The sequence below is a fragment of the Staurois parvus genome, unplaced genomic scaffold (genome assembly GCF_062004578.1).
Source record: "Staurois parvus isolate SC_StPar_1 unplaced genomic scaffold, SC_StPar_1.0 ptg000303l, whole genome shotgun sequence".
NCBI lineage: Eukaryota > Metazoa > Chordata > Amphibia > Anura > Ranidae > Staurois > Staurois parvus.
In genome coordinates this window covers 7,357,701-7,371,845 of record NW_028318099.1, presented here as the reverse complement: position 1 = coordinate 7,371,845, position 14,145 = coordinate 7,357,701, and the positions used below count along the sequence as shown (strand labels likewise).

The window sequence follows — 14,145 nt, the reverse complement described above, 5'->3', positions numbered from 1 at the left end:
AGAGGGTACAGCAGAGTGAGCAGAAGAATGAACTCAACAGTTTGCTGCTGCTCTTTCACTGTCCAACTGCAAGCAAGGAGATAACTGTATTATATTGCTAAACAGCAGTAAAGAAAAGTCACCACCATGACTGTACTGTGTTGCAAGGATGTGTAAAATCCATATGGAGTAAAATAAACAACCTTTAGCAGCTTAAGTTCAATTTCAAAGCACACCTGTCTTCACATAAATATGGAGGTCACCGTGCTGGTCATCATCTACAAATGTTAGCTGTCTGCCTGTGTCTGGCTCCAATACAGTGAAACAGACCCAGAACAAATATACAAATTAAAGTCAGATTTAAAAAACATGATCAGAATTCCTCATCTTACTTGTTTCTGGTCAGTGTTTCACAAGCATTAAAACCAAACCAAAAGCATGCTAGCCAGGCAACTATTATTTTCAGAAGAAGGAGAACAGCTATATCTGTCTATACATTTTTCCTATGACAAGTATCCTTTACTGCAAGACAATACTGTAGATGGCAGCAGATCTCTGAGAACACCAGGCTGCAGTCATCCAAAATCCATATGCTGACAGTTTGCGCTCAAGGGGTTATGGGTGTCTATGGGGAACTTATGACACTTTCACTTCTATTGTATCTCTTAGAAATTGCAAGACAAAGGACTCCTAATTAGAGCTATGAGCCTAAGAAGAATGCAACAACTTAGCGTCATAGAAAGCTGCCCAATTGTTCCTACATATACACTATATTACCAAAATATTGGGACGCCTGCCTTTACACGCATACGCTATGTATCTCATAAAATATGATTGGCATAAAGCACTTTGAATCAATATGGCCTATTCACCACCATCCATTGTTTTGCCCCCAGTCTGGCTCATAAGATGGTCCCTAAAATGTTAAACATATAAAGAAAGCTCCAATTGTGTAAATATCATAAAACAAATTAAAATGTCTTCAGCTTTGATTAAAACACTACTCACATAAGCAAGTAAACAAACACCCATCAAATATTACAACAAATAAAGTGCCTAAATCAGCAACTTTTAACAACACCACCCCTCAGTGAGCTGGCTCATGGTGTCCCACAGGGACCTTCTGAATGCTGCTGTCGTGTCACTTCCAGGATGGCATATGACATCACTTTCAGGCCATCCTGCACTTCCAGGCCAAAAAACAAGACAACTACTTCAGTGCTCAAAAGGACAGTCCCAAGATTGGGATAATGTGTGGAGTCTATATTTCCTCTGGAACAATGCTTCAGTGGTGTAGCCCTCTTCTGATGGGGAATCCAACCATAGACTGCAATATAACACACAGGGGGGGCAAACACCTAGTGCATTACCCAAAAATCTGGCAAGTCTGATGTTGCGACACCTCCCTAATTGGAGAGTGGAGCTATGGGGTGCCTGTTGCATTTATTAGGAGGCAAACACCAGCTGGCTTGAGCTCTGTGGAAGGGGATGTGCCCCTGAAATGCATCAGAAGCCAGCATCGTCAATAATTTGGTCATTCGTTGTCGCAATGGTTGACCATTGGAGATTGTTGTTATGCATGCCACTTCTGTCCTTTGTGAGTATTCAGTCAGCTACTAGGTTTCTTTTAATACATTTTTGGGTAATGCACTAGACATTTGCGATCCCTGTGTGTTCTTTTGCACTTCCAGGCCATTCTGCCGCGTTTCATTCTGCTGACTTCATCAAAGGGTGAGACACCACTGAGCCTGGTTTTGAGTGGTACAATTTAGTGACATGTGTATTGTAAAGATGTATGATGATTAAATAGTTGCAGCGTTATCAGCTTCTATGTGCTAGCAGCATAACTTATGCACTTGCAAGTCAGCAGTTTACCACTTCTTGCAGAAGTATAACACAAAGTGGCAGAATAAGCAACCACCAGCATATATCCACACAGTGGTGGAACTGCAACTGCCCAAGTCCTACCAAGAGTTTTTGGTCATGTGCCAACTGGTTGCACCTCACCTTGCATTCCTCCATCCACCCCACTGGTTGATAAAAAAAAAAAGCTAACATGTATGACCAGCCTAATCCTTGCTTCACTAATTAGGACATCATTGGCCAAGTAAAAGCATGTGACTACAACCATTATGCATGTCTTCTCCAGTTCAATGAGCCACCATGTAGTTGATAAAGGATTGTGATGACAGCCCCTAAGTGTGCACATTAAAAAGGAACAGCATCTTCCATATTTCTAACCTGACAGGGTATTTTTAAAGATTAAAACAAATTACCCCTAAATACCATTTGCATAGGGCTGAAGAAGAAGTTGTAAAATAACATTAATAATGAATCAATCAAGAAAAACAAGTTGGTGTGTGTGAAATGTTCTTACTATAGTCACAAGGAATAAAAAAGGGAGCTTATCAGTACTGAAGCTATCTGAAATAATGATGGTATAGTGAAAAGCAGAGTTAAGGGATCCAGGCACCACTTCTGAAATGGATTTTTATTCATCTACTTTTTAACAAGCTAAAGCAGACCTATACTCTGAAAAATGATATTTCTTTAGAAAAAAAAACATTCTCTGAGTGATGTTAAAAAAAAGCTAGTGATCTCAGAAAAATGTAACTTTCTGGAATTCTTGTAATTCTTCACCAGGTTGGTGACAGTTACATGCAGATTACTGCCGAAGGGGCTTAAGGGTACTGGTCATGTGAGAATCAAAAGAGGAGGGAAGATTTCCAGGGATTTCTAGAAGATTATTTTTTTAATCTGTCCAGGCTTACATTTTTTCCTTATGCAATTTCTTGTAAGGATTGTTTTTAGTTTTAGATCCATTTTAGCCTTTCCTATACATAACTAAGGGACACCGCAGTGACATTGGTGCCAGTAGATGGAACCACAGTGTACAGCAGAGACACAGGCTCCCAATACTTCTGGTAGCATTAAAGACTGGTAGAGACTGTAGCTCTTAAAGAGGAGACCCAGACGTTTGGAGAGGTATGCATAAAACATTGCATCTTAAATTAAAGTAGATGTTCAAGAAAATAGATTAAATACACACACCACACACACACATATATATATATATATATATATATATATATATATATTTGTTTTTTCTGTTAAAGTATTTGTAATTCTGTCTGGCTTGAGATATGATTTACACACCACCCTAGCACACTGCCTACTATTTCCTGGTAGGGCCTTAAAGTGGAACTAAAGTCCAGCATTGTGACATCTGTGAGATACCTCGCTGGTGTAGATATCCTCTCCCCTGCTTCTTCTAGTCGTGGGGTCTTTGGCAGCCATGACTGGCTGGCCATGCGCACAGGAGTGTGTTGAGTGCACATCTCAGTGTAAATTTTATAGAAAATTGTGAACAGGCAGGCAAATTTGTTTTTCTTTTTGCAGTTTGATCATGCTGATTCAGTGCCCAGTATATGATTGATGGAAGCAGAGTGGGGACACAGAAGGCTGCAAAGATTTATTGCTGTGCTGCCTGGAAGGGGTTGCCTGAATCACAAGACTGGCTGAACTGAATTACAAATCAGTAATGAGCTGTATCTGTACATTTAGAGTTTTGCCTGAAATTTATATACAATGTCAAATACCTCAATATCTGTACAGATAATGGTGATTTTAGACAAACATGAGTGAACATATACAACTATTTCAGGTTACTTATTAAACCATTCACTATCATTTTTTCTCCCAATTACATTTTAAATAGTAAACATGAGAAATTCAATCATGTTTACTAACATATTTACATTGTTTGACTATTTCATTGTTAAAAAAAGGCATATATTAATAGAGTACATGTGCAAATAATATAGTACACGTGCAAGTAATAATAGTATTTGTTCTCCACCCACTCCGCTCAGAAGAGAAAACTGAAAAATAAATTGAAATGGGTCTATGCTGCCCTCCTCACAGTCTATGCAGATTTTGATATTTGCAAGGAAAGTGATCTTTGCTGAATGTTAACACTTGGAAGCAGCAAAAAGAAAGCACCTGAGACTGAATAACTTCTCTGTTTGCTTAAAGATTCCTCCAAGTTCTTTGTAGAAACTATGTGAAGGTATATATAGATACTAGCATTGCAGTGCCCTTTGTGCAAGAACACAGGAGAGCACTAAGCATTATGCTTTTTATGTGGAATAAAGTGAACCTGATAGTCACTTCATCCACAGAGAAATCTGTTTTTGTTTTTCTGTTCTGTATTGTTCGCCACAATAAAGGCTTCCAACTGCAGTAAATACGTCAGATTTTTTTTTATTGATCTCCAGAGCTTCCCAATTAGTCAAATAGACTGCCCATTAAAATACCAATATAGAGAACCAAGGGTGGTTGAGATGAGGCCAAAAGGTGGGAGGGGTAAGGCAAAGCTGCTTCACAAGAAAAGTCAACGTTTGCATAACATTTACCTGAAGCGAACTTCTGGTTTGCAATTTTTGCATCACACCCTCAATCTGAATTGCGAAGGTGTGTGAGAAGTGCACTTTATTAACGTCCTTTCAAGGCTATCTTAAATTATGTGTAAATCCAATCAGTAAAATCTCATTCAACTTTTAAAATGTTCATGTAATTTCAAAAGTCTTAATATTTTAACATATACTTTCATTAAAGTGGAACTTTATAGTTAGAAAACTAAGTTCTGCTAGATGACTTCAGACTGGCCCCTTTTGCCAGTACAGCTATGTAAAACATTATAAATAAGTGCCTATACTGTTGAGAAGTCAGTAATATAATGTCTCAACCTGCTCTGCACATGCTCAGTTGTTCTCTATTTTTAGGCACTGTGCTTAATTTGTAGAGGCCAATCTGCTGTCAGGGACTCTGGGTGTCATCAAAATGGCAGCCTCCAGGAAGAACTACCATTGATGGCAATTTACAAAACTTTATTTAATGTAATATCTGGTGATCCTGCTAAGACGGATAAAAACAAATAAAATTGAAATTACTCATAGTACAGGGTATTTCAGAAAACTAAATGCCATTCAGTTAAGCTGTCTATACATGCCTCATTATTTTTTGATCATCCTGCAGGCTGGACAGATTCCGTCATCCACACAAATGATGTGAATGAAGGAATCCTCCCCGCTGCGCTATTGTATTCTGACACTGGGGACTGCTCTGCTGCAAGAATACACTGATCAGCCCTGCAGTTGACTGGCTGCAGTGCTGATCAAACAAAAATTCACGAACAGTCCCATTCAAGAAGATTAGAATGGCCTGGTGAACTGGACAAATTTAAAACCATTTATGGTCAGCTTTATGGTTTACATCTACTAAGATTATAGCCACAAGGGAACACGTGAAGGAAAACAAACTACTGCTAGCCAAACACAGCTCAAATTTTAGTGAATTTAGCAAGCAGATTTTGAGCTGTGGATTGCCATGTCAACACCACTAGGCTTGACAAAAATAAACTGAAAAATCTGAGCTGAAAAAAAGAGCTCAGTGGAAAATTGCAGGCCAAACAGTGACGGCATCCAAATGAATGCAGTCACTGTTCAAGTTTCCTAGTAGCCAGGACTGCTAGTCGTCTAAATACAGTAACCAGTAGGGGTGATTCCTCAATCAGCGAGGTTTAGTGTGGATTGGGGAAATCAAGTGGATTTTTCTCGTTCAGTCTGTAGGCTGATAAAAGAAAATCCAAATGTATATGGCTAGCCATAAAAGGAAAAATTCGCCTTTTAACAAAAAATAACAAATGCACTTTTTTTGCAGGTAAAAAAATTTGCATTTATTATTTTTTTGTTTCTGGAGCCTCTAAAGCAGCGGTTCTCAACCTGGGGGTCGAACCACCATTTCACAGGGGTCGCCTAGGAGCATCGGAAAACACATATTTCCGATGGTCTTAGGAACCGAGACACCGCTCTTCTATCCATCTCCAGGCAATGTGTGGATGACATGCCGCCCCTGTCATCTGGCCACACCCCTGGGGTCACTCAACAGCTCCGCCTCCTCGCTGGTGATTGCCCGCCAGAACTGTAGCTCAGGAGAGGCACACAGGCGGCCAATCATCGGCGAGGAGGTGGAGCTTGGAGAGGAGGAGCCGAGCGGCAGCACGAAGATCAAAGAAGATCGAGTGAGGGAGTTGCCGAAGCGAGTGAAGAGGAGAGCGGCCGGAGAAGGAAGACAGCTGACCGGTAAGTGTCTGTACCGTGCAGATGGTGCTGCTGCAGCCAGGTATGCTGGCTGTAGATGGGAGAGGGAGGGAGTGAGCCCAGGTTGGAGCAGGAGTCAGCAAAGTAAGTATCATTGGTGTCAGTGGGAGGAATAGTGCCCCATCATTGGTGTCACTAACAGCAATGATGGGGCACTATTCCTCCCACTGACACCAATGATGGGGCACTATTTCCCCCCACTGACACCAACGATGGGGCACTATTTCCCCCCCACTGACACCAACGATGGGGCACTATTCCTCCCCCCACTGACACCAACGATGGGGCACTATTCCCCCCCACACTGACATCAATGATGGGGCACTATTCCTCCCACACTGACACCAATGATGGGGCACTATTCCTCCCACTGATACCAATGATGTGGCACTATTCCTCCCATTGACACCAATGATGGGGCACTATTCCTCCCATTGACACCAATGATGGGGCACTATTCCTCCCACTGACACCAACGATATGGCACTATTCCTCCCACTGATACCAATGATGGGACACTATTCCTCCCACTGATACCAACGATGGGACACTCTTCCTCCCACTGACATCAGTGATTTGGCACTACTCCTCCCACTGACACCAATGATGTGGCACTACTCCTCCCACTGCAAAATTACAGTTATGAAATAGCAACAAAAATAATTTTATTGTTGGGGGTCACTGCAACATGAGGAACTGTATTAAAGGGTCGCGGCATTAGGAAGGTTGAGAACCACTGCTCTAAAGCATATTCCCAGAACATGGGTGTAACATGTTACAAAAGGTGAACTTATTCTTTAATTTCACTTTCCTGGTAAGTCGATCACATAGATCCCATCACATGTGGACTGGCATTTCTGCTATTTCCCTGAAGGATGGGGTGTCTGGTAGTATTTATGGACTACTGACTATCTATGACTGATCAGCCAAATTAAGCTGTGTTATAATAAAAGAGTTGGGAGCCACAAGAGGTCAAATTAGTCATAGTTACTCAGGGGTTTTTGTTTTGTCATCCTCTCTGCCAAAACTGTTGAAGATTGCCACAGGTTCAATTTAACAAACATTTGTCTTTTTTTTCCAATTTAGACATCCAAATGTGTAAAAATATTACTATCTTGGCAGTAATAACAATAGCAATAACTACCATTACAAAAGCAAGCGTTGTGTCTTGTTTATTCATTTCAGTCTATTTACAGAAAAGTTATTATACAAGAAAGTTAATATGTCACCAGGAGCCGGCTAACACTACATGATGTGAATGCAAGAACATTGTCCTACTTTTCTGCTCCTTTCTCTAGACAAAATCAGTCTGGTGTCAAACTAACGCTGCATTTTTACAAGAAGGGAAAAAAAACACCACAACATTTTCTTTATGCTAAAAATAGCCATCTCAATCTGAGACAGGGGAACAATAAACATTCAAGAGGCAGCAGAAATGAAAGTAAGCTTTTAAAAGATTACCTTGGCAACAGTTTTGCCCTCGCAAATATTGGAGGCATCTTTTACTCCATTTACAGAATCTCTCCTTTGAGGGCATTGCTTCTTTTTACGGGGTCTGCCTTTAAGGTTTGGTGCTGAAAGGAAAACATAAATCTATTATAATCAGCTACAAGTGACAGAAAGCTTTATTATCGCATTAAATAAGTTGTGTATTAATTTCAGCACTTGCCAAGTTATGCTGTGTTTTTAATCCGTTTCCCTTACTGCACAGCTCCGCAGTGTAAGCTGAATAATAATCATAATAACACTAGTAATCTGATTTCTAGAAATAGCGTTCCTAATTAGATTTGCTGGGCCAAAAATCAGGACAATTACACAACTATAAGATATGGGCGTATTAGAGGCCGAGCCTGCCTAAACGTTACATTGCAGTTCATTCTTAAGTGACTGTTGCAATGGGATAACACCGCTAGACTTTCTGGTTTCTTGATATGATGTTCCCATTACAAAGCCAACAAAGACACTAAGAATTTAATATATGAAATAATAAATAGAGAGGCCAGCACTGAGACTGTGCCTTTCTACTAATGAATACAGAAATGACAATGAGCAAAATCTGCTGGCGGAGGCTGCTGATTTAACCCATCAATGTCCTCTGAAACACAAAATACCACTGTCCAAATACTATTGTCCGATACAAGAATAATCTTTTTCTAGCAAGCTTCTGAAACGTCTGGATTTTAAATGTACTTTTTTGCAGAACTATCCAAAAAATAAAGTTATAAGCTGCCAACTGCAAATTAAAATTAGTGCAATGAATACTATAAACATTTTAAGTACAACTGTCATGGGAAGAATGGGAGGCTGCCATTGCTGGTCTTGTCTTTAAATTGCTAACTGCCAGTGAATTCCAGGGATGGATTTTGTATTCATGGTTACCAGCTTGGACCAATACCTGGCCAATGACCTGGAAGCTGGAAATCACTGAAGTGTACACCGTTAATCAAGTGATCTTCACTTGCATTTGGGTCCAGTGCTGAGCAGCTGGCCTAGTGCATTCTACATACAAGAGGTTGGAAGCTCAGCCTGGTGGCCATTCAGAAAATGTTTCAATTTCTGAATGAATGCAAATCGTTCTCTGATTAGATGTGGTGGACAGGCAGGATGGCGACGCCACCACAATCTGTAAGCAGGTGGAGATCACTGAAGAAGCAAAGCGGTGTCTACTTCAGTGATTTCCAGCTTTCAGGGGCATTGGCCAGGTATGATATATACAACTTTATTGGCCCAAGCTGGACCAATGTAACTATGTAGAAATATACCAACCCTGGAATTCATCTTTAACACTTCTGACTTACAGACCTAAAACAAGAATGCGGCTTATGGCTGCTCTCTTATTTCTCTGACCTCATGTTCTATTTAAATGCTGGCACTTATGTGTTTAAGAATATGCTGTACAATTACAGCATAATATGTTTGGTAAAAATCATGTATCATCATGAAATGTAGTTACTATGAGCAGATTACAATTAATGGTCTTTCTTGTACGTTGGCCTGTCATAACAACAAAAGAGCTGTAAAAATTTTTGCAAAAGTTGATTATGACCACAGCTTCATAATATAAACTGAGCTGACTCACTGCCGACATTTATGAGTGACTAATGATTTACTAGAAATTCATAGACTTTCAATAACTGGTGTTTATTTATGAGCTTCTAAACTTTTGTTATAACATTTACATAAAAAAGTACTAATGACTTTACAAAAGTTTCCAACTAACTGTACATAGGCCATTAATGATATAGGGTTTAACAATAAAGACCATTTATGTATAATGGCATGTAATCCTCTATTGTAATTACATATTCAAAGGATAACTGGAGCTTCTTCCCCTTCAATGAGTCAGATGTTGCTCCCTGTTCAGATTTGAATTGTCCTGAAATACTGTATCATGTGCTCTTCACTACAGAATGTTTTAAATTGTAATATGGACCAAACAAAAGTGTCCTACAATTATTGCTACTCATCCTGGATGTAGGTGTGCAACAATTTTCACTACAAGGACACACCATACAATCATAAAACAAGAGACAAAGGATTCTTTTGTGGCATCTTAACTTTGACATCTATGTTTATGAGCCTCCCATAAGAAAAACAATGAATTAGTTTTTCTTTATTAACAGAAACTATGGTGGAAACCACCACTCTCAAAAAAGAAAACCAAACTTCTGAGGGCACCTGGATGTTCTAAAGCAATACTGGAACAATGTCCTTCAGATGAAAAAAAGGGAACTTTTTGATAAATTTACATAGAAAATGTATACCAGCACTGAAATATAAAAAATATGAAGTTCGTTTTGTTGCCTTGGGACCCGAATAGCTTTGCAATCAGGGTACCAATGTACAAAACAATGGGTGTCTGTGGGTCATGCAACATGACAAAAAAGGAACAGAACAACAATATGGCTAAAAGCCAAATTCTAAATTACCAACCAACACTTTAAGTTCTGGATGGGTTAAAACCTCTTACAAGTTTTTACTGTTGTCTGTGCCCACCCACAGACCATTCAAGAGATTTGTGAAATCCAAAAACTGAAGCAATTTATATTTAGGAATGTGTCAGTGTACCTCCTGATGGTGCATCAGCAGCTACAGAAAGAATTTGGCTGAAATATTGCTAATAAGGAGGATTCAAGTAGTTACTAAATGTACGTTTTGTAACAACAACTTTGTCCATTAAAAATACATTAGCGTAAAATGTTTTATTTGTCAAACAAGACTGTCGTTATTATCAATAACTTTTATAGAAGATATATTGTAGGATCCATTCATGCAAAAATCCACAAAAATAGGCTCACATTTTTTAAATAACAGCTGTACATAAATTATGAACTGGACATCCCAGCAACTATTCTTCAAAGAATTTCAATGAACAGGTCAACTTCGGTCACAGACACGCCCAACTCTGTTCACAACTTCTGAAATGCTGGATGGGTTCCACTCATATAATTCATAAGTCTGACTGCTCTAACAATGCCTCAGCTCAGTTTTGCTGATGACAAATTTAGGTTTATAAACACACTAGTTTCCATGGGTAAAATGAAGCATTGTGTGCACCTGCATGCTCCATATCTGGCAAATAATATGTTGTATCAACTGCAGTATAAACTTCAATTTAAAGAAGTACGAATAATGTTATTCGTTGCCACTGATTAGCTGCACTAGTCATACTGGATACTTGCTTCCCAGGGGCGGACTGACCATTTGGAAACCCGGGCATTGCCCGAGGGCCTGGGGTCAGTAGGGGGCCCCATGAGATGCCCCTGGTACCTTTTTCATAGGCTTTTTTGAGTTTGGGCAAGGACACAGGGGCCCCATGATCTCCTATTGCCCGGGGGCCCCATGAGTTGTCAGTCCGCCCCTGTTGCTTCCATATATTATGTTTAAAAATACTCCATGCCAGCTTTACCTAAATAACATTTGATAAGCTCTACTATCCATGCAAATGATTAGAGCAGACTTAGCTGGAAATGTTCATTTTTTACTTGCTGTACTGTAAGCACAGCTGTATCTGTACAGTACCACACATGTACCAACCGACATTAAGAAAAGCATTTGAGACAAAGTTGATTTTTTTTTTAGGGACAGAGTGATTTTATTAGTGTCCCCTAAGGTAATGATCAATATGAACATTTCCAATTGGGCACAGTAGACAACCTCAGACTGGGTTCACAGCTTTGCACTGTGGGAATGTGCATTTTGCGCGGTGTTGCAGCAGTGCCATTCATTCTTAATGGCACCCAAAAGTACCTTATCAATACCTGTGCATTTTAGCCTGTGATAATGCACTAAAATGAACTGCCGTGTTCTGCCTTTCAAAAAAAAAAAAATAAATAAAGGGAAGGTTTTTTGGTAGGTTTTGTTTGGCTAGAGAGCCCTTTTAAGTTAATGGAATTCCATAACACACATTAGCGTGCTTTGTTTTATTGTACTGTAAAGGTGTGCACATAACCATAAGGCTGGCTTCCATTTTCTTGCTTTATTCTTACTTTTTTCAAAACAACTTTTCATAGTGGGTCTTTACAAAGTTATGTGCTCAACATCTAGGGAGGTGTGAGAGGAGCCTGTTGTTTTCCAAATGTAGCTAGGCCAAGAAGAACTGGCCTGCTGCCAGGGCTGGCCTCAGAAGCCATGCATTTGCAGCTCATGAAAATGTGTATTAAGCTTTTTATTTTGCATTACAATTCACTGCTATGGAGCACATGGTGCACATTGACAGTAGTAAAACTGTACCTGAATTATTTTCCATGTCACGCAATGCCACACATATATGTAAAACAAACCAAGTAACGTGATTTGATGCATCGTTACATGCATGTTATGAAGCATAGGCCTGATAATGTTGGTCCTTTGGCTTCAGTCCTTTTTAAATAACTGACCAGGAACAAGAACTGATCAGTGGTCAGGAAAAAATCAGAAGCCCTTACTTTCGTACCTGTGAATCCCTCCAAATCATGAGAGCCAGGCAACTAGTATTTGCAGAAGTAATGGCAGACTTCTTGTTTCTCTTATGAAATGTTTCCTTTAAAGGCGTTGTCACCACCTTTATTCTACAAATCATGTGTAGTTAAGCACAAAACATGGTTTCATTTAAAATTCTAAAATGTGAAGAATAATAAACAAAAATTGCAGACTTTTGTATCTAACTTTTATTACTTACTAAACAACTTATAAAAAAAAAAGTCACATGCAAGCTAGCTTGTGAACAAGATATAATTCCCTACACATGTATATATAACACCCACAGCCCACAGTGTTTTATTCCATCCACTTTAAATTTCAACCTCTGAGATAAATTTAACACATTAATAAAATGGAGCAATTAGAATTTGTATTTAATGCATATGTTATCTATTATCATTATGTAATATTAATTGCCTCATTATGCTCTTGTCCAAACAGATAGGTCTGTTTCAGAAACATGTCTATTTGTTAGCGAACTGTCAACATTACAGTGAGCCAGGAGAGTGTCACAATGTTCTACAATTATTTTGTAACAGGGAAATATTTTTTTAACCGTGAATGTAGTTTTGTATTCTTAAAGAGTCATTTCACTTTAATTAACATAATTGACATAATTGCTACACAAGCTACTTTTAATTTCAGGTTTAAGTTAACACACTATACAACACCCCAGCTTTATAATGCTGCCTCCAGAAATATTTTAGCATACATCCCAATTTAATATCTTTTTTTCAGGTTTTTCTTTGTGGCCAAGTTCTGCCTCCTCTGCATAATGTGGTAGGCTGACAATGGGGCACAACTACACAGAGCTGTGACTTCACCCACCAACATCCATAGCTCTAGCTGTTATCAGAGGGGGATATAAATCCCTCTCACCAGAGCTTTGTGGTCAAGTGACTACACAAAAAATTTGAAAAAAGAAATGTATTTATTGAAATGCATACTAAAATGCCAAGGAGATCAAGCATTTAGATGTTCAGGAATTGTATAACCTTAAAGTGGACCTTCACCCTCTTACCCCCAAAGATGATCTTAGGCTCTGTGCACTAAAACCCCCTCAGCAATCTAAATCAACTTTTTTTTGGGCTCTTTACTTCTTCTAAATCTTTATGCCTGGTGAGACTGGCATGTTCCTGCTTCCTCAGCTGCTGCATAACATTAAGGCATGCTGATGGTCACAAACTGTATAAAAGCGGCTTTCACTTGTTCTCCACCCATGGGAGAGCCCCCCTTAAATACATTTCACCCACTAATGTTGAAACGCATTAAGGATTCCCCTGCAGGTGGAGAACAAGCTGAAACCACTTTTACACAGTTTGTGACTGTTGGTGTGCCTCAACAGTGTGCAAGAGGACACCACTTTGTTGTAGTCCTGAGATTGATCCTGATGAGCCTACATGCAACCTGAGCAGCATGAGCTGGTCGGAGCAACAAAAAACAGGGCATTCTGAGCGGTACGGTTTACGTTTTGCTTCTTGGGATGACATGTCACATATCTCAGGAGATTGCAGCAGTAGGGCCTTACAGAGGCTGGTGAGCAGAGCTGCAGTCATCATCAGAGGCTGGCTGAACCCGGAAGAGGCAGCTGGTTCACAATAACTTAGGAGAACCAAGATGGCATTGTGGGACAATGCTAGATCTTCTGGATAGGTGAGTATCTGCCAAAAATGTCACCTTTGTTTCATCATGGCAGCTAGGAGTGTTTTGTACATGGGTCGTAGGTTACGGTTCATGTTCTCACTGCTTTTCTCAGCAGTTTTTGCCTTATTACAACACTAGGACCAAACATGACTATAGAAGGAGGACCCTCCTACTCATTACATAGGAGGGAGGAAGGGACTAAATGCATGTGTCAGTAGGAACAGGTTAGACTTTGGAATGAAGTTTACTAAAAATCCTATCAATGTATGTAATTGAGCTGGCAAGGACTGTTGTCTTCCTAAACTAATTTGGTATTTCACTTTATTTTTTTTAATAACTAAATTACAATTTACAAAAAAACTACAAGATACTTTATTAGTGACCAGTGAACAAGTGAAAA

The 14,145-nt window shown here is 39.4% G+C and overlaps 1 protein-coding gene and 1 long non-coding RNA gene across 3 annotated transcripts in view; one reads left to right on the top strand and one right to left on the bottom strand.

Moving 5' to 3' along the window:
* The window catches only part of ARID5B (AT-rich interaction domain 5B), a 392,920-nt gene that overhangs the window by 75,933 nt on the left and 302,842 nt on the right, over positions 1–14,145 (bottom strand). For both annotated transcript variants that reach the window (XM_089683203.1, XM_089683204.1), the window contains one exon: positions 7,602–7,714. In XM_089683203.1, the coding sequence (XP_089539329.1) occupies positions 7,602–7,714 (113 nt within the window). The remainder of the gene's footprint in view (positions 1–7,601; positions 7,715–14,145) is intronic.
* The window catches only part of LOC149457747 (uncharacterized), a 32,525-nt gene continuing 31,999 nt past the window's right edge, over positions 13,620–14,145 (top strand). The window contains exon 1 of the long non-coding RNA XR_016313574.1: positions 13,620–13,754. This is a non-coding gene — a long non-coding RNA (uncharacterized LOC149457747). The remainder of the gene's footprint in view (positions 13,755–14,145) is intronic.